Genomic DNA, 26,937 nt, shown 5'->3' with positions numbered 1-26,937 from the left:
TACCAACCTTATATTAAATATTATTTCTTTTTAATCCCTGTTGATGAGGACACATCTTCTGAACATTGTGTTTACATGTAAAACACCTGGGCACGTTTCAAACCTAAAACCTGCTGTCACAGCATACAGGATGGAAAACTGCAGAGCCCAGAGTCCCAACAAAGCAAAGAACATTCCAGCTATTCCCACAACTCCTGGAGCCCCAGCCCGGTACTCTCAGCTTCCTTATAAAGTGGCTGAGTGGGTTTGGGAAGCAGACTGGTGCGTCGGTGTCAGTTAAAAGCAAGTTGAGCCCCCACAGGAGCAAGCAGGGTGCCAAGTGTTAGTTTGGGGAGCAGACTAAATTAGAATGTAACACTGAGAAGGTGGCAATACATACAAGTCAAGAGATCCAGGAGTCTTCATTTTGCAACTTATCATGGGATACTTTGAAACTCTGAGTTTGCACTTGCTCATATGTTAGGATAACTGCAGTAATACCCTTACCAACCTCAGGAGATGGTCTGGATGGAAGGGATTCAATGACTTATTGTCCATGAAGGCACTCTGTAGAGCACTTTACAAAGGTATCCTCATTATTGTCATTACTATTTTGAAGGAAGCAGCAAAACTGTGGAGATGAACCTACAGGCCTCAGGGCCGTGGGACAATCACACATTTTCTACTAGTTAAGCCACACGTCCTCTCTGCTCACTAGTGGGAAAGACAAGGATGAAAGACTTGCTGAAAGCATGTGTGCCTAATCTGGGTCTAGAAAGAATATAGTCATGAACTGCACAACATTTCGGTCAATGACAGATGGCTTACAGGACACTGATCTCCTGAGATTAAAATTCCTATCGCCTGATGACAATGGGGCTGTCATAGCATCTTAGCGCTTTCTGAAGAGTGACACCTCCTCAAGAAGAGGCTCAGGTAGGTCCTTCAGGAGGCGGTCCAGAAGAAAAAATACATCCCAGGAGATGACAGTTCCATGCCCGTTAGTGCCCCTGGAGACCTTCCAGTGGGACAAGATGTAGAGGTGAAGACAGTGATACTGATGATCCTGACCCTGTGTAGGCCTAGGCTGATGTGTGTGTTTGTGTCTTAGCTTTTAATAAAAAAGTTTAAAAAGTGAAAGAAAAATAAAACATTAAAAACAGAAAAAGCTTATGCTGCAGAAGATATAAAGAAAATATTTTAGCACAGTTTATAATGTGTGTTTTAAGCTAAGTGTTATTACGAAAGAGCCAAAAAGTTTTAAAAATGTTAAAAGTTTATAAATAAAGTTACAGTAAACCAAGGTTTATTTATTATTAAATAAAAACAGTTTCTATCACTTCAGTGTAGCCCAAGTGTACAGTGCTTATAAAGTCTGCAGTGGTGTAGTCATGTCCTAGATCTTCAGACTCACTCACCCTTCACTCACTGGCTCATTCAGAGCAACTTCCAGGCCTGCAAGCTCCATTCATGGTAAATGTACCACTGTTTATTTTTATACCTGATTTTTACTGTACCTTTTCAATGTCTGCAATATTCGATACAGTACCATGCTGTATAGGCTTGTAACCTAAGAACAATAGGCTACCATACAGCTTAGGTGTCAGTAGGCTAGGCCATCTAAGGTTTGTTAAAGTGCACCTATGATGTTCAAACAACGATATTGCCTAACAATGCTTTTCTCAGAATATATCCCATCATTAAGCAACACATGACTGTAGTTATAGAAAAACCTATAAAGCTGAAAGGTATTTTGAGAAATATGTTTCTAAAAACTTCCCCAAAATGTGTTCCACAAGGTATCCAAAGGATTTGGTGGTGACATCAGTGTGGGAACCGGCTATCTCACCCAGGCCTTCTCTGAGACCACAAGAATGAATTTCCAATGAGGATATGGGATGCAGGATGTGCCAAATTTATTTAACAACAGAACCCCTTTTCCACAGAGCATCTGTCAAGAGGTTTCATGAAACATACATTGGGAATTAAACTCGCCCTTTGGACATAATGTTATATGGGCACATGGACCAGCTTAAAGGGGAAACGAGAGTAACTGTTAACATCTGATCAGCAGCAGGCAGTTGCTGGACATGTTGGAAAAGGAGATATGGATTTTCTCCATGTACTGACCCAGCAGGACATTTCCATGAAGCACCCTGCTCCCATCTCCTCCAGATGTACCAGCTATGCAACTCCGCACACCAGTCACATAATAACTACACTTTATTTTTTGTTCTAAAATGTGTTTTTCCCCTCCGTGAACTTTTAATATTAGTCCAGACCTCCACTTCCCGTTACACACACACACACACACACACACACACACACACACGCGCCACCCTCCAAGCAAATGAAAAATCCCCGGCGATCTGTAACAAATATTGACACGAGGGGGGAAAAAGGCATGTTGAAATGTATTAGAATCAGAACCTGTACAAAAAAAAAAAATTAAAATATAACCTGAAACTGTTCAAGTTCAGAAAGGCTAGTCAAGTCCTTTTCTCTTGCCAGGAGAATGCCATCATCAGAGGGCTCTGGGTCATCAGCCAAGGAGGGGTGGAAAGAAACAGACAGAAGCAGCAACAGGTCCTTCCCCAGCAGGCTGGGTCTCAGCACCACTGTCCCCACCACAGATGCAGCCAGGAGTAATTAAAGATCTGGGGAGAGCAAGTGTTGGCAGACAGTCCCAGTGGGCAGCTGGGCCTCCACACCGAAAACCAGTCTGAGTAGTCAGGCAGCAGAGAACACCAAGCTGGAAGAAACTTCTGCCACCGAGCAGACCCAGAGCACCCTCCACTGGTGCTCGGATACCAGACATCAGTTAACTCAGTGCTCCCAACTAATGAGAGATTTGAGCTGGGCTTAAGAGGCTGAGTAAACATAGCCCAGCATCACATCCCTCCATGGCCGGATTGGAGCTATCAACGAGGGACAAGGCAGGGGAGGGAAAACAAAGCATTTTGATACCTGGCTAGAGTGCCTGCACCATTGTGGGTACTGTGGTACATGGGGCTGGAGGAGTGCCCCCTCCTCACTCAGAGGAGCCTCCTTTGCAGTCATCCCTGTGGGCCGGTTAAAGCTGCCTCTGGCTATGACCAGCCTGACCAAATGACATGGAGCAAAAGAAAAACTGGGAGAGACAAGCCCTTAAACAGAGATAAGAACCTCCTGGAGGGAAGCTGGGCAGTGTTGACCCTGTTGGGATGGCATCAGTGGAGCCCCTGAGTCTGAAGGGAACAACTGGGGAAGGAGGGTGTGGGCGAGGGAAAGGAGTTAACGGTTCTTCTGGAACAGTACCAACAGGATGGGGAGGCGCTGGTGAGGGGACGGGCAGGTCTGGAACTCACTGAAGGTAGAGAGAGGAGGAAATAGGCCCTAGGTGTCCCCTCCCCACTTGCCCAGGCCTGGTGAGTGCCAGCTGCCCCAGCCGGCCCTAGTGGCGGCTGGAAACCAGACCTTTCACTTTGGACATCTTCTTGGTGGGCTGCCTCTGCTCGGCGTGAGGGGGACATTCCCGTTCGGCCAGTTGTTGCTCCATCTCCTGAGCTGAGGAAGATGCTGTGGCCTTGAGGGTCTTCTTGATGTTGGTAACCTGGAGGGAGACACAAAATTTGTGTGTGCCTTCTGTAAGCACCTGAAACTCATTCTCATTATAATAGGGGCCACCTAAGGAAGCAGCCAGAATCCTCTGCAAGAAAATCTGAAATTACCTTCAGAAACCCAGATGAGGAGAAACAAGCTGGGGCTACTCATGGGAGATATATGGAAATGAGTCAAGCAAAAAAGTGGAACTAATGCCTGCTTCGTTGAAAAGAGGGGGAAAGCCATGTGGAAGTGGACCATTTGGCAAAGAAGTGAAAGAAAGCAGTGGTTAAAATGGCCTTCGAAAAAGAAAGAGTGACAAAGAATTTGATTGCTACTGTTCATGAAACCAAATATTCCCACAAGAACTCTGGGGATTCTGCTCCCTGAGCGCTTCCTGAATAAACAACTAGAGGTTGAACTTCAGCCACCTAACTGATAAATGGCGAAAATGTAGTAAAAAACTAGCAAAATGCTATCACCCTACTGTTTTCAGGATACCTTTCTTCACTTAACGAAGGAGGGGCTCAAATCTATTTAAGCAACTCCTGAACACTTTCCCATGTCAGAATACACATTCTCTGTACCATCCCTGTACTATTCTGCTATGAATGTTCTATCATCAAATTAGCTCCCAGTTTGTTATTCACCAAGTACAGAGCTCCTACAACAGCCTTCTATGTTTACCTTTGCACACTTTTGTGAATATCTGTGGAGGACAGTCTTAGAAATGAGCTTTCAGTTCCTAACCTGCCAGCACAACCAGCAGACTTGGCCCTATAGCACATGCACCCCACTCACCAAGACAGCTCTCCCATCAGCCTCTCAACAGACCCCCAGTTCAACTGACTAAAACACTTTGCTGTTTGCCTCTTTTGCTATATATATTTTTTTCCCCAAAAAAAGTTCAGCACTCTCAGTTTCACATCCTTTAATGTAATCTGATGTCACAGGCTCTCACCCCGCTCCATTCACAGAGGGCCCATTTGTGTTCTCTTCCCATCCCTACCACCACTCCCCACCAGGGTAATGCAGACTCCCCATCTCTTGGTAACTCAATTCCCTGTAAAAGTCTTTGATTCAGGATCCTGTCAAAAGCTTTTCACCAAATAAACAGACAAAAGCACAACCTCCCCCCCCCCTTCGCCCCCCTCATCCTGTCTCCTTTTCATTCAAATGCCTCCTCAAGTACTGCCCTCCCAATAAGCCCTTATTTTGGGTGCTCAGTGACCCTGGTCACATGCAAGGAAAAGAAATGAGACGTATCCCCAAGAGAAAGCTTGGTTCTCTCTCCATATCTGAAACACCACTCATGATCCTGTACCTTCCTTCCCCCAACACACATTCTTCAGTCAAGCCATGCCAGTCCACTGTGTCTCGGCCGGAGCAGTCATTCATCTCGCCTTTGAAGCACCTTGTTATTCTATCCTGGGCAAGCTTTCTCCTTAGCTAGACATCTGACCCTCCCTGTAGTCAAGCACCTTTCCCACAAACCTGCCCTGACCACTCTAGCCCACACAGACCTGCCTCCCATCTATACTTGCCTAGCAGTACCTCTTCCTCTTACATGGTAAAAGAAGAGAGAAGAGCTTCCCGGGTAGAAAAACATCACTCAGTTGTGAGGCAAAGCAAAGGTAGATAACATGAAGCAGAGTCCACAGTGGGAAAGAGCTGGGAGATGGAGAGAACACTCTCCAGGAGGAACCAGGAGGCACCCTTTGGTGAGCTCTAGCAGCCAACAAGCCTCAAGACTGTCACTAAACTAACTCCTGGGGGATTTTCTGCGTCATGGAAAACTGGGCTTACTTTGTCCAATTACACGTTATTACCTACGTGACTCAAACAAACTAATTTATAAATGTAATGTTATATATATTAACATTCCACACAACACCAGACATATGCACATACAAATATGAAGAAAAACATGCTCCAAAGTCAAATACAAATAAGGAGATGCTCTGATGCTTTAGAGACCATGAAACAGATCACAATGTTATTACTTTATCTTCCCCTGCTTTGCTAGAATTGTAACTTATTAATATGTGTTATTTCTGTGAAAGGAAGAGAATATTCTTAGGCAATAAGTGATAGAGCTGACTGCACTAAGAGGGAACATTTTTGAAGCTACAACTCACCAAAGGGAAGCTGCTGTTATAAGAATTTGAGGGGGAAACATCAAGTTTTCCCTCTTAGAAAAAGCAATCTAACTTAAGGACAAATAAGGAAAGATCACCAACTCAGCTGATAGAATGGCTAAAAAAATAGGTCAAGTGTAACAGAAGCATAAATACCAACAGAATATAACAAGAATTATACTTTTGTTCTTTGTAGATTTATTTTCTTTTCTAGTCAACAAATATTTAGTGAACCTTTGCTGGGGAACAATCAACAACCTACACTAAGTACTCCGATCATCATTTACTGAATGAAAAAACTTGCCCTGGCCGGTGTGGCTCAGTTGTTTGAGCATCGTCCTGTGCACCAAAAGGCTGCCAGTTTGAAAAATTGCCAGTTCAATCCCCAGTCAGGGTACAAGCCCAGGTCAGGCTGTGGGCTCAATCTCCAGTTGGGGATATGCAGAAAGAAGGTAGCCTATCAACATTCTGCTCTTACATCCATGTTTCTCTCTCTCTCCCCTCCCTTCCTCTCTAAAAATCGACTTTTAGAAAAACTGGCAAGGCTCTAGGCTTTGATCATGCTCCCTTTCCTCTCATAGTGGTCTGTTCCAGATTTCCTAGAAGTTGATTACTAGTAAATCAGTAGATTGGTATTAAGGGATCTTTAGCCTTTTCTGCAAATTACTTTCTCTTGAACTTCATCTAATTCCTACCGCCACCTGGTGGCAGCATCAGGTTCTGTCAGCAGGGGTCTCCGTAGCCATGTTTTGCATCAGGGAGCCATTGATTACAAACCCATGTGTTCTGGCTCTTTTAAAAAAAATAATAATAATACTAACTTAAGTAGTCACACTCACTTTTACCCCAGCACCCAGCCAGTGCCTGTTTGTTGATGACTGATTACTTCATCTACAACAAGACTCACAAGATAAAGGAACAAACAGGGATCCCCTGGAGCAGGGGAACAAAATTCTCTTCCTTACCTCTGCCTCTACCTGCTGCTGAGTTCGGCTGTGGTTCTCCTTGTACTGGTTGGCTCTCAGAACTTGCTGCTCAATGCCTAGCAGAACTGCTTCACAGCCGTCACACCTGCAAAGGAGATAGCCAATCCTGAGTCACATAAAGGTCTGGGAGCTCTCCTGCAGACTCCAAAATCTCCCTCCCAACTCCTTACAAGGGCTTTCTGTAACACCCCCTCTGCCAGGGTTCTTATCTCCATACTCTTTCCAAAAGACAAGCATTTCTAAACAGGGCATATAACATAGGGCACAAAGAGACAAATATGGAGGAGGATGTGGGGTAGTTTCTTAGAATACAGCCTTAATCTCCAAGTTCTGTATCCCATGGGAAAATTTTACACATCATAAGACAAAAGGAATTAGGAGAGAGTTTACACATGTCTTGAGAGAAAAAATTATTTTCTAAAACCTTGTATTTTGAAGACTTTAAAACTCAGCTAAATCCTCATCTCCAACTAAGCCCATCGGGCTTTATAAACCCCAAATCATTTATATCACTTCATAACAAACCCTTGTAGAACCTGAAATAGTTCTTGCACACATCAAATTCTATTAAAATAGAGTACGTGCAAATATCCCACTTCTTTTTATATACCAGACTATAGTCACATTAATATAGTGTGAATCTGTGTTCCAACTTAGAATAACCCATTCCTTGTCTTCACTACCTCTCACAATGTTTTTATAAACACTAGCCCAATGTTACTGATATTGAACATGGTTTCTCTTACCCAAAGAATCTTACCAACACTAACTTCCTGAGTTTGCAAAGCACAGGGTCCATGTCACATAGCTAGGCTTCAGAGGCTCCACCTGCCAACCCTGGGCATTTTACAGCCCACCATTAAATAGTCCCCAGCTCAACTAGGACAAGAACTATTTTACAACCAAGGCACTAGGAGGCCTGAAATGATTCCTGTTGCCACACAGCTATAGTCACAAATGTAGCCCCTAATTCTCTGCCTTACTATCCTAAGACCCCAGCTCCCACGGAGCTCCAGCTAATACCTGGAGACCATATTTCCCCAAGCAGAGGCTAGCTATCCCCCTCCCTAAAGAGAGGTGACCCCTCCATCTTTCAGCCTCACCACTCATGCAAGGTCTTGACAATATTATTGATGTCCTTCTTTCGGATGTCACGGCCAATGCAGAAGTCCACTTCCAGAAGCTGGTTTCGCTGGTCCAGCTTGCCCTGGATGATGTCAGTGTAGACAGCCTCGATGATGAGGTCTTCCAGTTCCCGGAGATTCCGCATCTCCAGGTCCTTCAGCAGCACGGAGTAGGGGATACACTGCAGATAAGGCCATGTGATATTTACAAAAACCACTGGCAAACATTAAAGAAATGCAAGTATTACCGACATAGCCAACAGCTGCCTCTGGGCTTTGGGAAATGCAGTGTAATGATAATTATTAACATCTATGGCAACAAGAGATGGATAAATGAGCTATAAGACCAATGGGATCCAAACAAATCCCATAGCCCATCTAGAAATGCATTCTCCAAGATTCTCTGCCTCCTGGACTTTGCCCCACCTTCAGCTTTCATGCTCTGAAGCAAACTTTTTGGGATCCTAAAGACTTTCCAGAAGAGAAAGGGAAATACTTGGTATATACTTGGTATATGCCACTCTGCCACCTTCTGAAAGCTTGCAGACTTTGCATAAAATGCCAGCTCATCACAAAACTCCAAACAATCTCAGATGCTGGCGAGGAAAACTGAGGGCACAAGCAAAAACACATGCAGGCTAACACATCCACTACAGGTGGCCAGCAGTACAGCCAGCTCAGTCATCCTCAAGTTTACAGTTGTTTTCTCAGACTCTTGTAACCAATGTCAATTCCCAACAACAGTCCTTTATTCAGCTGTACCAACATTCTGCATGACTCGAAGACAACTGGATATCTAAACATCCAGTTTTCTGCAAATCCTGACACATTACGTCTGGAAATTAACATAGTGATCAAATCTGCAGAAACTGACAGGAGGAAATGGATACAGAGAAGAGAGCACACCTACCTAGAGGGGTTTTTTATGACTAAAGGTCTGAAATCCAGAGGCGATAGGTGAACTTACAATGACAGGTTGCAAAAATAAAGGAAAAAGTTACTACTACTCTTTGGTACACTTAAGAAGTCCATGATCAGGACAAAAATATAAATAAGTAACAGTCAGGTCATCATTTCCTAACAAAATTGGTCTCCCCTCTGAAATGTCAGGCTAAGAATCAGAAGTTTGTGATTAGATAAGGTAAAGTGATTTCAGCAACTGAAATGGCAATACAAGAACAAACATATACCTCTCAAGCTCCATCACAGAGGGGAAATCCAAAAGCAACTTCTTCAAAGCATAGCCCCACAAAAATTTACTCAGGCTGGGATTGGGCAAAGAGCCAAATCAACTATCAGCTAACCTAATCTGGATCTTCTTTGTTAATGACTATGAGCAGCTGGTTGCAAGGCTGCTGCTAAAGTGAGTGGGGGTAAACTCAGATATAATGGAGTGACATCTTATAGAAGGTTCGAGTCTAAAGCTAGCATGTAACGCAAAAACTCCAATTAGTATAATTAATCTTGAAAATCCCCAAAGGGCCCTGGCCGGTTTAGCTCAGTAGATAAAGTGTTGGCCCACAGACTGAAGGGTCCCCGGGTTTGATTCTGATCAAGGGCACATACCTTGGTTACAGCTCGACTCCTAGTCCCAATGTGGGAGGCAACCATTTGTTGTGTTTCTCTCACTCTGTCTTTCCCCTTTCCTTCCACTCTATAAAAATCAATGGAAAAATATCCTCAGGTGAGGATTAACAAAAATAAATAAGAAGAAAATCCCTAGAGGAAGGCAGCATATTAAAAATTACTTCTCAGTAAGTCCAACATAGCAAGTTTGTCCTCCAGCATTAGTACAGTTCACTGTACACTGAGCAACAAATGAAGTGGTTCGCTTGCCCTGAGATGCCCTGCTGTTTGAAAAATACCTATCTTTAGACAGCAGTCTCCCTTTAGGAATGGCAAATATTCACACCACATGAGGCACCACGGCATGCCAGAACTGAGATCTGCTGATTCACTATCACTCCTGGGCATATTTTTCCTAAATGGGAGGGTGAGTAATTGTCAACACTATTTTAATTATCTTTTGTCCTTTGCCGAGCAAATCCTATGACTCTACTGTATGTAGCTGGGAATTCCCACATTTATGCCAATAACAGACCTGCCTTGAGGGGAGGAGACAGGAAAGGGTTCAGAACTGTACCTTCATTCTCGATGCCAAGCTCACGATGGTAAGGTGCTTCAGCTTGTTCTGCTGAGCTGTGCTCAGTTCTGGCAGGCTCTCCTTGTTGGCTGCTCAGTCCCACCCACCACAAAAATCAAGACACAAAATAAAATTAGGATTTCTCTATGGAATAAACACACCATTTCCTCACACCAAATCTACTACTAAGTCACTCATGACTCTGCACTTATTCATTAGGCAAATGTTCCATGAGCACCTCCTGTCTTCTCTGGAAGACCATGTGCTTCCAAAGAAGACAAGACTCACTCTCTACACACAAGGAGCTTAAACTCCTGAAAATCCAGGCATGAATGCACAAAATGACGACAAATTATCCTAATGGAATAGTACTATTTGTACCCTTTGTGACATTCAATCAAGTTCAACACATCTTCACTGAGCATCTGTTATGTGCAAGGCACAATTTTAAATGATTCAGGGGCACAGAGGATAAATAAGATGGGCCTTGTCAGGACTGCTGCACTACACATCTCCAGAGGCACCAACCACCTGGAACTATGCAACTCAGTGGCCCTGGACTTACCCTCAGTGTTACAAGTACATGTTTCAACAGCTACAAATGCAAGGCAGAACTAACAGAAGGTCCAAACTACCACAAGAGAGCAAAAGGGTGAGGAAGAGAGGGGGAAGGGATGTGGGCGAAAGAGAGAGGCAAAGCTAGGAAAGGGGGATAAGAGGTAGGAGAAAGAGCAAGTGAGTCCAATCACATTAGGAGATACAGGAGGGGGGGGGGGAAAGAAACAGAGTTTGAGATGAGCCTTGAAGGATGGGCAAAATTTCAGTAATAGCAATGACACTAACAATAGCCATGGCGGCAGCCACAGGTAACATACAGGACAAGCTTAACTTAGTGTAGATGCACACACAGATCCAGAGGCACATACACACATCCAGTCCTCACAACAACCTCATGAGATAGATTCTAAATGCTCTCAATTCCTTATCCATAATACTGGACTCCAAAAGGGTGAATCCAAACTGCTTTTTTTTCCCCTTGAGCATGGTACTAAAATTGATCTGTTAGCAATTCCTGACCTGAATTAAGGTGGGCTTTTTATCCCACTTGTTGTGAACATTCACTTATTTTGCTACAAACTATGATGGCAGCCCTGGCGGGTGGCTCAGTTGCCTACAATGTGGTTCCATACACCAAAAGGTTGAGATTCCATTACTGCTCAGGGAACATACCTAGCTTGCAGGTGCACTCCCTGATCAGAGCACATAGGGGAGATACTGATGATGTTTCTCTCTTACATCGATGTCTGTCTGTCTATTTGTCTCTCTCTCTCAATTCCTTCCTCTCTCTCTCTAAAAAAATCAATAGAAAACATATTCTTGGGTGAGGATTAAACAAATTATGATTGTGTTTGACTACAGGTGCTGCCCACACCCCTCAAGGGTGTTACATAAAAATGCATATGCATTATATTACCTTTTTTAATTCCCACAAATTCTAAATTCTGAAACATCTCGCCCAAGGAGTACAGGTAGAGGACATGGATTATTACAGAGAAGGAAACTGAGGCAGAGAAGATTATTTAATTTTCCAATGACATGACCAGTGGAAGTGGAGCTAGAATATGCAGGCAGTCTGGTTCCAGAGTCTGTGCAATTCTGCCTCTACAGTGAGGGCAGAAACAGAGGACACACTCATTGGAACAAAGTGAAGGTCAGGGAAAACTGGCAAGTGGGAAACTATACAGTCTGACAGCAGCAAAGAGTAAGCAGAAGTAAGAAGCAAGAAAGAGAGTAAGAAAGAGGGTAAGTCAGGGATATAGTAGGGAATGTTCTGAGTCACACCACTAAAATAAACTGCCAGACCTTTGTCATGCTGCTAAAATAAGCCAGGGAAGCCAGACAAAAATGGCTTGGGTGGGAGGTAAGTTAGCATTTGGACATGCATGCACCTCATTCCTAATATTTATGATTCTAATTTTAAATGACTCAAATTACCTACAGAAGAGAATGGACTAAGTCAATTATGGAGTAGGAGATTGTGAAATACTAAAAATGACTTCACAGACTTAAAACATGAATGCCTATGAAACAAGTGGGGGGGAAAAGCAAGATATAAAATTGTGTACATAATCTAATCACACCTACATAATAGAAAACCCAAGCAGAGGGGGAAAACCGAGCACCATAACACTAACAGCAGTTTAACACTGGTACAACTATGAGTGACTTTTGCCCTCTATTTTCCAAATTTTCTTCAATATAGTTTAGCAATATTATTTTTATAATATTTAAAATGTTTAAATACTTTACAAGTGGGTATTCTGACATTTCACAACACTCCAAGTGTTCTACAAACACCAGTCATCAAGAATCTCACCTGGAAAATAAACAAGGGCTATATTTATGGACAAGCATAAACATAGTCCCCATTTTACTCATTAAGAAATAAAAGGTGAGAAGGAAGAGTCCTCATATAAGATCACCGACAGAGCACAGTAAAATGGGCAACAGCCAGGTCAGGAAGTTCCCACCCCATCCTTGACATCCCAAACCTCGGTGATCCTCTGGGAGGCAACACATCTAAACAGAGGGATATAATTGAGAACAGTCTTTGGAGGATCTTAACCAACTCACCTATGTAATCTGGGTATGTCCCATAGGCAAACAGGTTCAGCAACTGCAAATACGCAGCATTAGCTCCTTCTGCAAGCTGAGTAGGGAAAGAAACAGTTCAGAGACCAAGCTGTCTATCAATCACTGCAGTGTTCAAGCAGAAAGCGGGTGACATGTGCCACAGTTCTGTATTCTATTAGCTGGTCCCTTCCAACTCTTTCTTTGGGAAAAAAGTATTAAGATTAGTAAAGCCCCCAATTTAACTTTTCTCTCTCAGGAATTCCTTTCTTTACACTTCACATAGCATGCCCAAGGAACTGCTTTTGCTTCAACAGATACACAAAGCAGTAAGTATTAGAAGCAGTTCAAGTTTTCTCAAGATTCCCTTGCCATTAAAATGAACACTGGAGAAACCTTGTCCACATACCATCTTGGCAGGTACAGCATGAGCCACTATCAATCCAAATTAAACAAAATGTAGGGTTGGTTCCAAGTTTCAGGACTCTATGTGGACTGTGACGCTGGGAGAGATGAGCACAGCATAAGGTGCGACAGAAGAGCCAGGTTGGGACAAGAAACCAGGATATCAGGCAACCCTAAGTAAAACTTTTCATTAAAATTACTTATTCCTCACTAATGTTGGTGTCAAAGAGCTTTCTTTAGAAGAAGAACAAAAGAGAATGTATTCTTCCTGAAATGTTCTGCTGTCAATTACCTTAACTGGGTGTTTCTTTTACTCACAAATATGGACCTGTTACTCTTCCAATTTACCAAACTCAGTGAAGTTTAAACAGGAAAACCCAAGTTATTCTATGGACACCAATGAAATACTAATCAATTTTAACCACCTTTTAAAAAAGGGTTCCAAGCCTGGCCAGTGTTGCTCAGTTGTTGAGCATCAACCCATGAACTAGGAGGTCATAGTTCGATTCCCAGTCCAGGCACATGCCCAGGATTGCAGGCTCCATCCCCAGTAGGGGGTGTGCAGGAGGCAGCCGATCAATGATTCTCTCATCATTGATGTTTCTATCCCTCTTCCCTCCTTTCTCTGAAATCAATAAAAGCATTTTATTAAGTTTATTAAAGGTTTCCAAGAAACTACATTTGTAATTTCAAACCACTGTAAGTCAACTAGCTTATTCCAGGCTTACATATGGAAAAAACAAATCAAACTACGGGGAGGTAAAGGGGATTTGTTAAACACCCCAAATTAGAGCAAGCATCCTAATATCCCAGTCTACCTTTTCAGGTCTGTTAACAATCTCCTGAGGTCCTGAATCAGAGGTGGAAGAGACCATCTAATCCAATCTCCACTTTTCAAACAGATGATTACAAAACTAGCTGTAACAGACTATTTCCTCTAGAGCAGATGCTCCAAAACTTCTCCCACTGGCCCAAATCAATAAGGTCTTTCCAGTTTTAATTTTCATCCATCTCCTCTTAGCCAATCTTTCACAATTACAAAACAACTAGTCAGCATATTCTTTCAGGCTTTTTATGAACCTGAAGGAACAGATTATCCCTTAGTCATTTCTTCTATTTAAATGATTAGCTATCAAGCCATGAAAAGACACAGAGGAAATTTAAATGCATATTACTAAGTGAAAGAAGCCTATCTGAAAAAGCTACATTTTATATGATTCCCTCTATAGCAACGGTTGCCAACTGGTGGTCCGAGGACCACTGGTGGTTCGTGAGGTCCAAAAGTTTGGCAACCACTGGTTTAAGGAAACCTTTGGAGCAACGGTCGCCAACTGGTGGTCCGTGAAGTCTGAAAGGTTGGCGACCACTGCTCTATAGCATAATAGAAAAGTCAAAATTACAACAACAGTACATAGGTCAGTCAGTGGTTGCCAGGGGTTAGAGGGAAGGGAGTGATGAACAGGAAGAATACAGAGGAGTTCTAGGGCAGTGAAACTACTCTGTATGATACTCTAATAGGGGATACATGGCATTATGCATTTGTTCAAACCCATAGAATGTACAGCACCAAGAATGAACCCAATGTAAATTATGGACTTTGGGTGATAATGATGTGTTAATGCAGGCTCCACACTGGTGAGGGATATTGGTAACGGGGGAGGCTATTCATGTGTGAGGGCAGGGGATATATGGTAAATCTCTACCTTTCTTTCAATTTTGCTGTGAATCTAAAACTGCTCTAGCCTTGCCAGCATGGCTCAGTGGTTGAGCATTGACCTATGAATCAGGAGATAACAGTTCAATTCCCAGTCAGGGCACATGCCCGGGTTGTGGGCTCGACCCCCAGTGTGGGATGTGTAGGAAGCAGCCAATCAGTGATTCTCTATCATTGATGTTTCTCTCTCTCTCTTCCTCTACCTTCCTCTCTAAAATCAATAAAAATATTTTTTTAAAAACTGCTCTAAAATATAAAGTCTATTTTTTTAAAAAGAACCCAGTTCTCCTCCATTTTTCTCATAGCATTCCTTTTCCTTCTCTGATATATTAAATTTGTATTGAAAGCCCAGTGTGTCAGTCTACATATTAAGCTGTAAGGAAACAAGGGTGAGCACAATGGAGCATAGTCTCAACAACACTGATATTAAAAAAACTCACAATTAAAAAAATAAAAGCAGCTCTTTTGGTCTCCAGCTGTTGCAGGGAGAAGAAATGACGCTATGTCCACGTGCCTACAGTGGATGGTCATAGGGAGCTGCTCCAGTATCCTCATTAAGAGGAACAAGCAGATGTACAGCAGCAAGTCCAGTCATCTGAAGGCCTGCAACTCCTACTACAACGGGCTGATTCACCACAAAGCTGTAGGTGTGGAGCCAGCAGCCAACAGCAGAAGTGTCCTAGTGGTCGTGACGTGAAGAACCAGCCAACAAAAGACAACGGCCTCCGCCCTGGCTGGTGGGCCCAGAGGTAAGCGAGTTAGCCCGCATACCCAGGGGTCACAGATTTGGTTCTGGTCAACATTTCTGGGTTGCAAATTCCCTGGCCCCAGTCGGGGCTCCTGCAGGGAGTAACAAATTGATGTGTTTCTCATATTAATGTTTTTTTTCTCTCTCTCCCCGCCTCCACCCCTTCCTCCCTTCCACTCCCTCTAAAAACCAACAGAAAAAAAATATCTTCAAGTGAGGATAAAAAAAAAAAAAAGACAACCACCTCTTATATGTGGACCACCAAAAATGAGAATACCAGGCCACCCTCAGCCTCATCATGCACACAATCCACAAGAACAAGTACTGCCCAGATTTGTGGATGGAAGCCAGCTGCAGAACCAGCACCATCCTGGCAGCCAGAAAGAAGCTGTGATGGAGAAAAGGAAGCCAACCCACCCCACCAAGAGTGCCTGAACACAACACCCAAAGTAATAACGATGCCACCAGACTGCTATCTATCTCAATCAATAAGTATAAAAATATCAATGAATAAATAAATATAGTAATTCTCCATATCCAGAGGTTTCACATTGGCGATTCAACCAACCACAAACCAAAAATATTTCAGGGGGAAAGTCCCAGAAAGTTCCAATAAGGAAGCCTTGAATTTAGCCACACACCAAGCACTATGCTGAATCCCTGTGAATGAAGTGATGTGATAGCATGCCCTGCTATATATGCAAACACTGTGTATTTTATACAAGGGACTTGAGCATCAGAGGGGGGTCCTGGAACCAATCCCCCAAGGATACCGAGGGACAACCATATAAAAGTATCCAAAGTGGGAAGTAAAGTTGAAAAGTAGAGGTTGCTTTACATCCCTTTATTCCACCTGGTCATTCTTCACTGGATCATCTCATTTTTAAGGCACAACAACCAAAACTGGATACCCAAGGTTTTAATAACTACAATCAAACAAAGAAGCAAACAAGCAAAAAGGACTTCACAGCTTGCCAGTCATATCCTTTTTATACATCTACTTTACACAGCTACACAACATTGCCCTTTTCCACAGGAAAAATACATTCCTTATTCATGCCTATCTCAGGTTCAACAGCAAACATTTTCTGCTATTATACACCTGACCAGTCTTCCTTGTCTATATTTGCACTGGAGGTTTTATCCTTAAGAATGCCTGAAATTACCCATTAAACATCAGTCTATGATTAAACTCTATGTTTCTAACTTACGAGGTTTAATTGGATCTTTTCCCTATCTTACAAAATTAGATTAGCAACCCAATCTAATTTTACCTCAAGTTCAGATGAAAATGTTGACTAGAAGGAATCCAAGACATTATCCTTGCTCTCTTCCCCTGTCCCACCAATTCCCATCTCTCCCTCAACAGGGTTCCTCACAGGTGCACAATGCTTTGGCACTGAAATTCCTTGGAAACCTGGAGACTCAAATGAAGGCTTAGAATAAAGAAGATAGAGAAATTGTTCTTACCTCCTGCACATTGGCCAGCTCCAGCAGTTCTCCAAAGACATAGACTCCAGGAGCCTCCAAGACTTGGTTTATGAGAGCAGTGAGGGCTGAGCCACTAGTACCTTTGGCTAGTAAAATAAACTGTTCCAGGAGGTTACTTGAGGGTTTCTGTTCACCTGCCATTCTCTGGTCTTAAGATCTGTCCAAAAGAAAGGTGTTTCCATCATTTTTCCTTCTCCTTTGCAAAGTCTATGCTTATTTAATGCTGGATCAGATATCTGAATAATTTTATAGTATTAAAAAAAAAAACACAACAGTTATAGAGTCCAGATGCTATGACCACTTAGTGAGGTGGGTAGGATTCAACCTGGAGTTAAAGGGATTTTGTCCTTATGCTGAGGTTTGAAACATACTTATTAAAAGCCACTTTGTCCCCATTTGACCCTCTCCCAAAGGCAGCATGTTCTAAACCAGCCGTGGGCAAACTATGGCCCGTGGGCCGGATCCGGCCCATTTGAAATGAATAAAACTAAAAAAAAAAAAAAGACCGTACTCTTTTATGTAATGATGTTTACTTTGAATTTATATTAGTTCGCACAAACACTCCATCCATGCTTTTGTTCCGGCCCTCCGGTCCAGTTTAAGAACCCATTGTGGCCCTCGAGTCAAAAAGTTTGCCCACCCCTGTTCTAAACCCTTAAACCTAACCAGGATTTAAAGAAACACACAGGAGGGAAAAACCAAGATGGCGGCATAGGTAAACACCGGAGATTGCTGCCTCGCACAACCACTTCAAAAATACAACTAAAAGACGGAACGGACATCATTCAGAACCACAGGAAGGCTGACTGAGTGGAAATTCTACAACTAGAAGGAAAGAGAAAAGCATACCGAGACTCAGAGGAGGTGCGGTGTGGAAGTAAAATACAGAGGTACAGAGGCGCACACGGAGCGGGCTGGCGGCTGAGGGCACGGTTGTCTTTTTCAATCGGGAGGGAGTCTCAAGCTCTGAGCTCCAGTTCTGGGCGAGTCTCTGGGGACCCAGACTCATACGGGAGAAACTGGACTGTCTAACATCGGTCAGAACTCCAGGGCAGCTTTCTCTCGGAGGTGCTTGCAGCAATTGCCGAGACACTGAGAAGCAAGCCCTCTGAGGGCAAGACTGAGAGTAGCCATAACTGCTCGCTCAGCGCTGTTGATCCCCTGGGACCCCGCCCCGCCCAAGCCGTGCATGGAGTCTTTTGCATATGAAAGGCCTGGCCCTTTGCAACCTGATAATTACCTAACAAACTGCAGCTGGCCCAAGGCCCCAGGGCAACTTGCATTGCGTCACAGCTGGCTCCTGCTGGGTAGCCACAGGCAAAGGCTAGATTAGCAACTCCTTAGAGATCCAGGAGCCAGTGTGCCCAGTGGTCAGAGTGGGACCATCCAGATTGCAGCTCCTTGGACCCATAAAGGACACACTCAGGGGGCAGACTCAGTGAGCACCAAAGCCCCACTGAAGCAAGTCTTGCCCCGGAGGGGTGTCTCCAGCACAGAACTTCTCTCACCATAGACACAGCTGATTCTCACAGCCAATTGGCCTGGAGGTCAATCCCTCCCAGTGTTACCTACAACAATCAAGGCTTAACTACAACAAGACTGTGCACAAAGCCCACAAGGGGGTGCACCAAGAGTGTCTACCTCAGGTAATTGGCGATGCTGAGCCACTGGGCCCTATAGGACACCTAGCACAGAAAGCCACTCTATCGACACAGCAAAGCATAAAAAAAATGCGGAGACAAAGAAACAAGACACAAATGACAGATATGGAGGAAAGCAAACTACTGGATATAGAGTTCAAAACCACACTTTTAAGGTTTTTCAAGAATTTTCTAGAAACCGCCGATAAACTTAATGAGACCCTCAAGAAATCTAATGAGACCCTCGAGGTTGTGATAAAGGACCAACTAGAAATTAAGCATACACTGACTAAAATAAAGAATATCATACAGACTCCCAACAGCAGACTAGAGGATCGCAAGAATCAAGTCAAAGATTTGAAATATGAAGAAGCAAAAACACCCAACCAACCGGAAAAGCAAAATGAAAAAAGAATCCAAAAATACGAAGATAGTGTAAGGACCCTCTGGGACAGCTTCAAGTGTACCAACATCCAAATTATAGGGTGCCAGAAGAAGAGAGAGAGCAAGATATTGAAAACCTATTTGAAGAAATAATGACAGAAAACTTCCCCTACCTGGTGAAAGAAATAGACTTACAAGTCCAGGAAGCTCGGAGAACCCCAAACAAAAGGAATCCAAAGAGGACCACACTAAGACATATCATAATTAAAATGCCAAGAGCAAAAGACAAAGAGAGAATCTTAAAAGCAGCAAGAGAAAGAAACTCAGTTACCTACAAGGGAGTACCCATATGACTGTCAGCTGATTTCTCAACAGAAACTTTGCAGGCCAGAAGGGAGTGGCAAGAAATATTCAAAGTGATGAATGCCAAGAACCTACAACCAAGATTACTTTATCCAGCAAAGCTATCATTCAGAATTGAAGGTCAGATAAAGAGCTTCACAGATAAGAAAAAGCTAAAGGAGTTCATCACCACTAAACCAGTATTATATGAAATGCTGAAAGGTATCCTTTAAGAAGAGGAAGAAGAAGAAAAAGGTAGAGATACAAACTATGAACAACAAATACACATCTATCAACAAGTAAATCTAAAAACCAAGTGAATAAATATCTGATGAACAGAATAAACTGGTGATTATAATAGAATCAGGGGCATAGAAAGGGAGTGGACTGACTATTCTTGGGGGGGGAAAGGTGTGTGGGGGATGCGGGAAGAGACTGAACAAAAACCGTGCACCTATGGATGAGGGCAGTGGGGGGGAGGGGGAGGTGAGGGCGGAGGGTGGGGGGGAAACGGGTGGAGGGGAGCTATGGGGGGAAAAGAGGAACGACTGTAATAATCTGAACAATAAAGATTTAATTTAAAAAAAAAAAGAAAGAAACACACAGGAGCCCTAGCCGGTTTGGCTCACTGGATGGAGCATCAGCCTGGGGACTGAAGGGTTCCAGGTTCGATTCCCATCAATGGCATGTACCTTGGTTGCAGGCACATCCCTGGTGCGGGGTGTGCAGGAGGCAGCTGATTGATGTTTCCCTCTCATCGATGTTTCTCTCTATCCCTCTCCCTTCCTCTCTGTGGAAAATCAATAAAATATATATTATAAAAAAAAAAAAGAAACACACGGGAGTTCTCCAGTACCTGTTTTATATTCACCTTATTTATAGACTCGTTAAGAAAAAGAAAATCCTGCCCATACACAGAGGTGGCAGATGTAAGCAAAAGCAATCAGTTACAGCTTCCAGTGTGTCATTCGACTCTCACTGACAGCCAGGTACAGATAAGGAAAAGACCCAAAAACAGACCAAGAAAGATGTCTCATTTAATCAGAAAAGCTACTTAAGCATAGAAAAAAGGGGGAAATCATCTTGAAAGATAAGCAGCAACATATTCAAACTAAGAAAATACACGGTGTGTAAGTCCATGAAAAAAAAAAAATCCCTCAATTTGGCCTTCACATATCCAACTTGATATGTGACATTTTACTAAACCTGACTTCAGAATGTGTATGAAACACCCAGAAAACAATGAAGATATTATACTGCCGTCCTGAAGACATTAGGGGCAGGAGAGCCCCTCAACTGCATAGTCTAACCACGTGCTGAGTGTATGTGGGCGCACACACTGCACAGGAATCCTGCGTAAGAAAAGATTACTCCTCCAAGAATGGTACGTATTGGGCCGGATGACAAAATGAAGGAGAAGAATTATAGTAAGCTGAAGCAGAGAACAGTTCAAAGAACGATAATTTGGTGCAAGAGAAACTAAGTTTTCCTGGGGAAGCAGGCACACAGGGCAGCAGCAGTCCCTTTACAGTATTAGAGAAACAAGTCTGTCGCCTCACTTAAGGTCACTAAGGTCTTGTCGGAAACAAAAAAAGTGAAGTGCCAGGAAATAAAGGTTGCTGAGAAGGCAAGTGGGAAGAGGAGAGGAGGAGAGAAGGTGGGAGGAAGAAGAGGGGGAGGTGATGGCTAGGAAAGGATGAACGAAAACCTTTCCAAGTGGAACACGTGTGAAGCGATTGAATGGAAGGGACTGGGGTGGAAACGGATTCGACAAATGGGCAGAAATTTCGGTTCTTCAAAAAAAAATATATATATATCGGCCTGAAAAGCAAAGCCCGTGGGGGCAAAGAGGTAAGGAGGCGGCGCTGGTAATCGCTTTCTTCTGGAGTGGGCGGGCCCGAGGAGGAGGCTAGAGACGCAGGGACGGTGAACTCCGTCGTGGGGGGCACTATTTTGATGGGTAGCAGAGCGCAAAGTGGCAGCCTTTGGGAATGGGGAAGCGAGAGGAGCCGCGGGGCGGCCGCTGAGGGTCTCAGGCCGGGAAGGACTTCAGGGAGGGCGGACCGGCGGTGGCGTGCTCCGGACAGAGCGGCGAGTGAGGAGCCGCGGGGCGCGCTCTCCGGGGCGGGGGCGGGGCAGAGCGGCCGCGGGCTTTCCCGGCAGCGGGCGTGAAGCCGAACAACCCCGACTAACCTGCCTGCTGGGTCCCGCCTTCTCGCTGGCCCCGACCTGTCTTCGCGGTCTCTCCGTCCTCTAGGTCGCTGTCTCGGCCTCCCGGCGCCTGCCCGCAGGTTGTCAAGCGTCCATGATCGACCCGGCGTCCGACGCTTTTCTACCTCCGCCGACCCGTCGCCCTTACCGCTCCCCCGGAAGCCTCCCGCTGCTGCACTCGAGTTCCGCCCACACTAGGTTCTCCTCGCTGGGGAAGGGGTCCTTGTGCGTCTGTAGCCCAGGAATCGGGTGGGCGGTCGCCAACCGGGGGTCCGCGAGGTCCGAACGGTTGGCGACCGCTCAGGCGGTCCTGGAGCCCAAACTATCACCATCACCATTTCCTGGGTCTGAAACCCACCCCTTTGGTGGAGCTTTACCCCCAGGAGCTCCCTATGGCGACTGCGGCTCCCCTGGCATATGGAGACATATTAAGCCTAATAACTGTCTATTAGTCGTTTTTCCATGTGCTAAGTGCTGTACATTGTCTTGTTGAATTTTCATAACTTTATGGCCTACAATAGTATCCCCATTTTTCAGGTGAATTAACTAAGCCTAAAAATCCAAAAGCCAGTTAAGTAGCAAAGTCTGCTTTGGCACCTAGGCTATCTGAAGCCAAAGACCATGTTCTTCACATCTATTCAGAAAAATGTTTTAAATAAGCAAGAGCTGGACTGAGTCAACAATGCCTCTGTGACCAAAATGACATTCATGGCTGCATTTGGGACTTACCAACTCCACTGGAAGATGGCTACATAACTGAATACTTAGGCTGATTCTTTTAAGGTACAGTATACACCACAGGCTTTCAGGTCTTTTTTTTTTTTTTTTTTTTGAGAATATGTTTATTAAAGCTGGGAACAGTGAAACAAGGAAGGGCCTACGATAAAAGAAACAACAGGAGAGAGCCTATGTGGGCCTGCTCTGGCTCTCTAGAAATGTTATGGGAAAGAGGTGAACCAAGCCGGGGCTGCTGTCAGCTCACTGAAAAGTCAGAAAAACATGGGGCCTTGGAGACAGCAATGCTACTGCCCATTGCTCCACTGGTTGCAAATCTTGTGGGGAGCCTTAGAGCTTAGGAGAAAGAAAATTCATTCGAAAAGGAGATTCAAGTAGTGTACCCCAAAGAGGACTCTCCAACTTTCAGGTCTTGAAGATGAAGAAAAGACCTCTATTTGCCCTTTGTGCTTTATAGAGTGCAGAAATCAGGACAGATGTGAAGGAGCCTAACACCAACCCATTCATGTATTCAAAAAATGTCTTTAGCACCTATTATTTTCTAGAATGTTACATGAAGAAAAAACAAGGTTCTTGCCCTCAAAAGCTTCAATGTGTTAAGTGCTATGAGAGACAACACTTTGGAAGCACAGGAGAGTATGTTGAGGAGGAAGAAAAAAAAAAACAGGCATCTTCAAGGCAAAAATGGGAAGAAAAGGGGGCAGTGATCACAGTTACAGGCTTGCACTGTGCAACATATATTGATGCAGAAAAGAAATCCATAATAGCTGGAACCAAGGTTTCAGAAATTAGGAAAACAGAGCTGGAATCAGGTCATCCAGGGTCTTGGAAACCACAGGCCTGGCACCATACCCAGTAAATACCTAAATACAGCAAAGTATCTACCTATGAGAGTTTACTGTCCCCTGGAAGAGACAGGCCTATCTGACTATGATAGATGGTTGCCACAGGCACCTAGGAATACAGGCAAGGCTCTCCTTGGGGAGAAGAGATCTAAGGCACACTTCTGGGGAAGATGAGGCTTGAGTTGAGCCTGGAAGAAAAAGCAAGCAAATCACAAAGGGTGAAAACCATATAAAAGAGGTTTTATATGCTCTTAAGGGCACTTGGAGGGCTAGCTTAGGGTTTTAAGCTGTGGAGCGCTATGAATAATTGCCATTTAGAATGATCACACTAGCTGCTCTAGGAATGGATTGGATGTGGAGAGAACTGGAGCAGGGAAACCCTTGAGTGACTTGATGTATTCCAGATAGGAGACTGTGAGATCTTGAAGAAAGGTAGTGGCAATTGGGCATGTAAAAGAAGGGATGTTGTTAGAGACATTTAGACCATATGCGCTACCATCAATATTCCAGCAGTGCCTCCACTTCCTCCAGAACAATGTGCAGACTCCAAGACTGCAGCTAAAGCCTTTGCACTATGCCTCCTGCCTACCCTCCCATCTTTGTCGTGCCTCACCCTCTTTACAGCCCAAACTCCAGGCCTTGCCTTGCCCACCACAAACTACACCCTCACTCACAGCAGGGCCTCGAGCTATCTCTATCTTCTTTGCAAATCTCTCCCCTCATAATTCCCTGCTAAAATCCCACCAACAATACCCTGAACTCCAAGATGATGTCACTAGTACCACTGAAGGAGGAGAAACTCATGGATGTCAAAATGGGAGCTGCCAAGCTGAATACTGATGCGGGATTTCACCCCTAAAGGCACTGCTGAAGCATTTCAAAGAGGTTTCTACTGGTATTACAACAAGTATACCAATGTCAAGAAAGGGAGCATCGATGGGGTTTCTATGGTGCTGGCAGTTTCTGTGTGTTTTAACTACTGCCATTCGTATAAGGAACTCAAACATGAGCTGTGACTGAAGAGCACCACTGAAGAGGGCCCAATGTGGACTCCACATTCCTGGCCATGATCTTTGTCCAGCACCTGTGAATCCTTTCATATTGTACTTAATAAAAGAAATCCTGGTTAAAAAAAAAAGTTTTTAAAATAAAATCCTACCAACCCTGTACACAAAGATTTCTTAAACTTTATGTAAAAAGCATTAATTGTAAAAGAAAACACAACTATTGCACTAGAATTAAGAATTTCTGTGTATCAAAATACACCAGTAAGGAGAGTGAAAGGACACGCTACAAACTTGGAAAACATATTTGCAAGCATATATAATTCCATATCCAGGCTATAAAAAGAACTATAAATCAATAAGAAGACAAACAATAAAAAAAAGAAGGCAAACAGCCCAGTAAAAATAAATAAATAAATAAATAAAAAGATTTGAACAAGTATTTCACAAAAGACATCCAAATAGCCAATAAGCACATGGAAAGGCCCTCAACACCAGAGACATTGTAAGTAAGAACTATGTTATGAGATGCCACATTTAACCAAAATGGCTAAAAATAAAAGACTGGCAGCACCCAGTATTGACAAGGTTAAAAGTGAACTAGAACTCTTACATTGCCGGTGAAGGTGAAAACTGCTACAAACACTTGCATAACTGGCAATATCTACTACTGCTGACCAACATAGCCAGCAACTCCTCTCCTGTAAATGAATACACGAGTCCACAAAAAGAAACATAAGAATGCTCATTGCAACTCCTGCCCCAGTAGCTCAGTTGGTTAGAGCGTTGACCCGATATGCCAAGGCTTTGGGTTCGATCCCCAGTCAGGGCATATACAAGAATCAACCAATGAATTTGTGAATGGTGGAACAACAAATTAATATTTCTCTCTCTCCCTTCCTCTCTCTCTAAAAATCAATTTTTTAATTGATTTCAGAAAAGAAGAGAGAGATAGAAACATCAATGATGAGAGAGAATCATTGATTGGCTGCTTCCTGCACATTCCCTACTGGGGATCGAGCCTGCAACTTGAGCATGTGCCCTTGACCGGAATTGAACCCGGGACCCTTCAGTCCATAGGCTGATGCTCTATCCACTGAGCCAAACCAGCTAGGGCTAAAATCAATTTTTTTAAAAAAGAATCAACCAATGATTGCATAAATAAGTGGAAGAACAAATCAATTGATCTTTCTCTCTTGCTCTTTCTAAAAAATTCAATCAATTAAAAAATTATAATAAAGATTGCTCATTTCAGCTTTGTTAATAAAAGCCAAAAGTTGATAACTAATAACCTAAATGTCCATCAACAGTGCTATATGCATACAATGGAATACTATTCAGCAATTTTTTTTTAAAAAGCTACTGCTACATACAGATGTCACAAAAATATTGATGAATGAAAGAAGACATTCATATTGTACATACTGTATAATTACATTTAAATGAAACTCAAGAACAGATAAAACTGATCTATGGTAATAGAAGTCAGAAGAGTGGTTATTGGGATGGGAAGATGCACTACTGACTATAAAGGGGCACAGCGGGTCCTGGAATAATTCTATACCTTGATTTGGGGGGTGGTGACACAGGTGTACACATATGCAAAAACTGTGCCCTTACTGAATGTTAAAAATCTAAAGAAAATTTTTTAACCAAGGAAAAAAAGAGTCTACTTATCCTTCACATTCAAATGCCACCTCCTCTATCAAGTTTTGCCAGCTAGAATACATCTCTTCATGACAGCCTCTGTAGCATTCTGATGTCCTTTCTTTTATGCCATTTATCATGCTCCATCTCAAATCTCAGTGGAGTCTCCTCATTTCCCTAACTAGGTTATTATCTTCCTGTGGCAGTAACCGTGTCTTTCACCTTTTACTGACAGAGGGCCTGGCAAATAAGGAAAGCTGAGAAAACTGTTTGTTGAATTACATGGAAGGAAAAATTGGGTGGGTGCCCACATGGGTTAAAGGGGAACAAAAAGAGGAAGGCCTAGAAAAAGAAATAAATCTCCAAGGAAACCTTAACTTACACTACAACTATTCCTGAAATCTCATTAAATGTCACCTTGAGCAACAAAGAATGAATCAAAACACCAAGTCCTACCTAGAGTGAAGATGAACAAACATCACACTTACAGGAAATCCACCAAATAAATGCTTACCTAACCTCTGGGTGGTTTCAACCTGTGTGAGGAAATTTCACCAAGAAGAATAACAATCACATAGCCATGCTGCTAAAAATATCGCCAGCCTGGTGTGCAAAAAGCTCAGACAGCGGGGTCAGGAGACTTAGGGCCTAATTCTAACTCTACCTCAACTTGCTGTGACCGGTGGACAATCTCTTCGCTTCGGTGGGCCTCGGTTTCCTCATTTGTAAAACAACAGGGGTCGGATTAGCAAATTCTCTAAAGTCCTTTCCTGTATTTATATTCTGGGTATACAATCACTCTCTCCCAGTCCAAGGCAGGAACACAATAGAAACCCCCGCAAAACACGTAAAAGGCGCTCCAGACCATAAAACCAACATGATTTTAAGGAGTTATTTTGTTACGTTATCTTTCACGGTTTAATCAGTGTTTTTGTTTGTTTGCAGCCTTACCATGATTTGCAGGAGATTTCTGAGTTCCATGTAAACAGAAGTTACCTCTCTGTGGGCTGTCATCTTCTTTTAGAGTGAAGAGGGTCTTCCCGCCTGGTCCCAACTCTCCAGATTCAAAAACCACCAAACCTGAGAGAGGGTTTATGAATTTGCGCACACTGCGCGGCACACTGAAGTCTAAGTTACAGGGGAATAGGGTTTATGGAATGCTGGGATTTGTAGTCCCTGGGCCTCTTT

General features: G+C 43.5%; 1 protein-coding gene and 1 pseudogene across 7 annotated transcripts; one reads left to right on the top strand and one right to left on the bottom strand.

Annotated features, from left to right (window-relative positions):
• Nucleotides 1-1,880: 1,880 nt before the first annotated feature.
• COPS7B (COP9 signalosome subunit 7B) lies at nucleotides 1,881-26,885 on the bottom strand. Of its 7 annotated transcripts, none has more exons than XM_036320065.1 (7): nucleotides 26,701-26,885; nucleotides 16,921-17,098; nucleotides 12,587-12,662; nucleotides 9,953-10,041; nucleotides 7,789-7,991; nucleotides 6,665-6,770; nucleotides 1,881-3,571 (listed from the first exon to the last, which is right to left on the bottom strand). In XM_036320065.1, exons 2-7 carry the CDS (start codon nucleotides 17,080-17,082, stop codon nucleotides 3,413-3,415), a joined length of 795 nt encoding a protein of 264 aa, XP_036175958.1. In that variant the 5' UTR covers nucleotides 17,083-17,098; nucleotides 26,701-26,885; the 3' UTR covers nucleotides 1,881-3,412. The 7 variants fall into 7 exon arrangements, with proteins under 7 accessions (XP_036175958.1, XP_036175957.1, XP_036175959.1 ...); XM_036320064.1 differs by lacking the exon at nucleotides 26,701-26,885 and adding an exon at nucleotides 21,501-21,657; XM_036320066.1 differs by lacking the exon at nucleotides 26,701-26,885 and adding an exon at nucleotides 21,501-21,650 and having other exon boundaries at nucleotides 16,921-17,177.
• Nucleotides 23,865-24,114, top strand: LOC118661512 (annotated as a pseudogene).
• Nucleotides 26,886-26,937: the final 52 nt, after the last annotated feature.

This window comes from Myotis myotis, unplaced genomic scaffold (genome assembly GCF_014108235.1).
Source record: "Myotis myotis isolate mMyoMyo1 unplaced genomic scaffold, mMyoMyo1.p scaffold_m19_p_8, whole genome shotgun sequence".
NCBI classification, from domain to species: domain Eukaryota; kingdom Metazoa; phylum Chordata; class Mammalia; order Chiroptera; family Vespertilionidae; genus Myotis; species Myotis myotis.
Note: the sequence above shows the minus strand (reverse complement) of the source record. Positions and strands in the feature narration are given on the sequence as shown.

What these genes read in the sequence shown, in the direction of transcription:
- COPS7B (XM_036320065.1), bottom strand. Translation starts at nt 17,082, where the DNA reads ATGGCAGGTGAACAGAAACCCTCAAGTAACCTCCTGGAACAGTTTATT. An exon ending in AGCTGGCCAATGTGCAGGAG is followed by an intron (nt 12,663 to 16,920) that starts GTAAGAACAATT and finishes TTCCCTACTCAG; the next exon opens with CTTGCAGAAGGAGCTAATGC. An exon ending in AGCAGCAGGTAGAGGCAGAG is followed by an intron (nt 3,572 to 6,664) that starts GTAAGGAAGAGA and finishes GTCTCCCTCCAG; the next exon opens with GTTACCAACATCAAGAAGAC.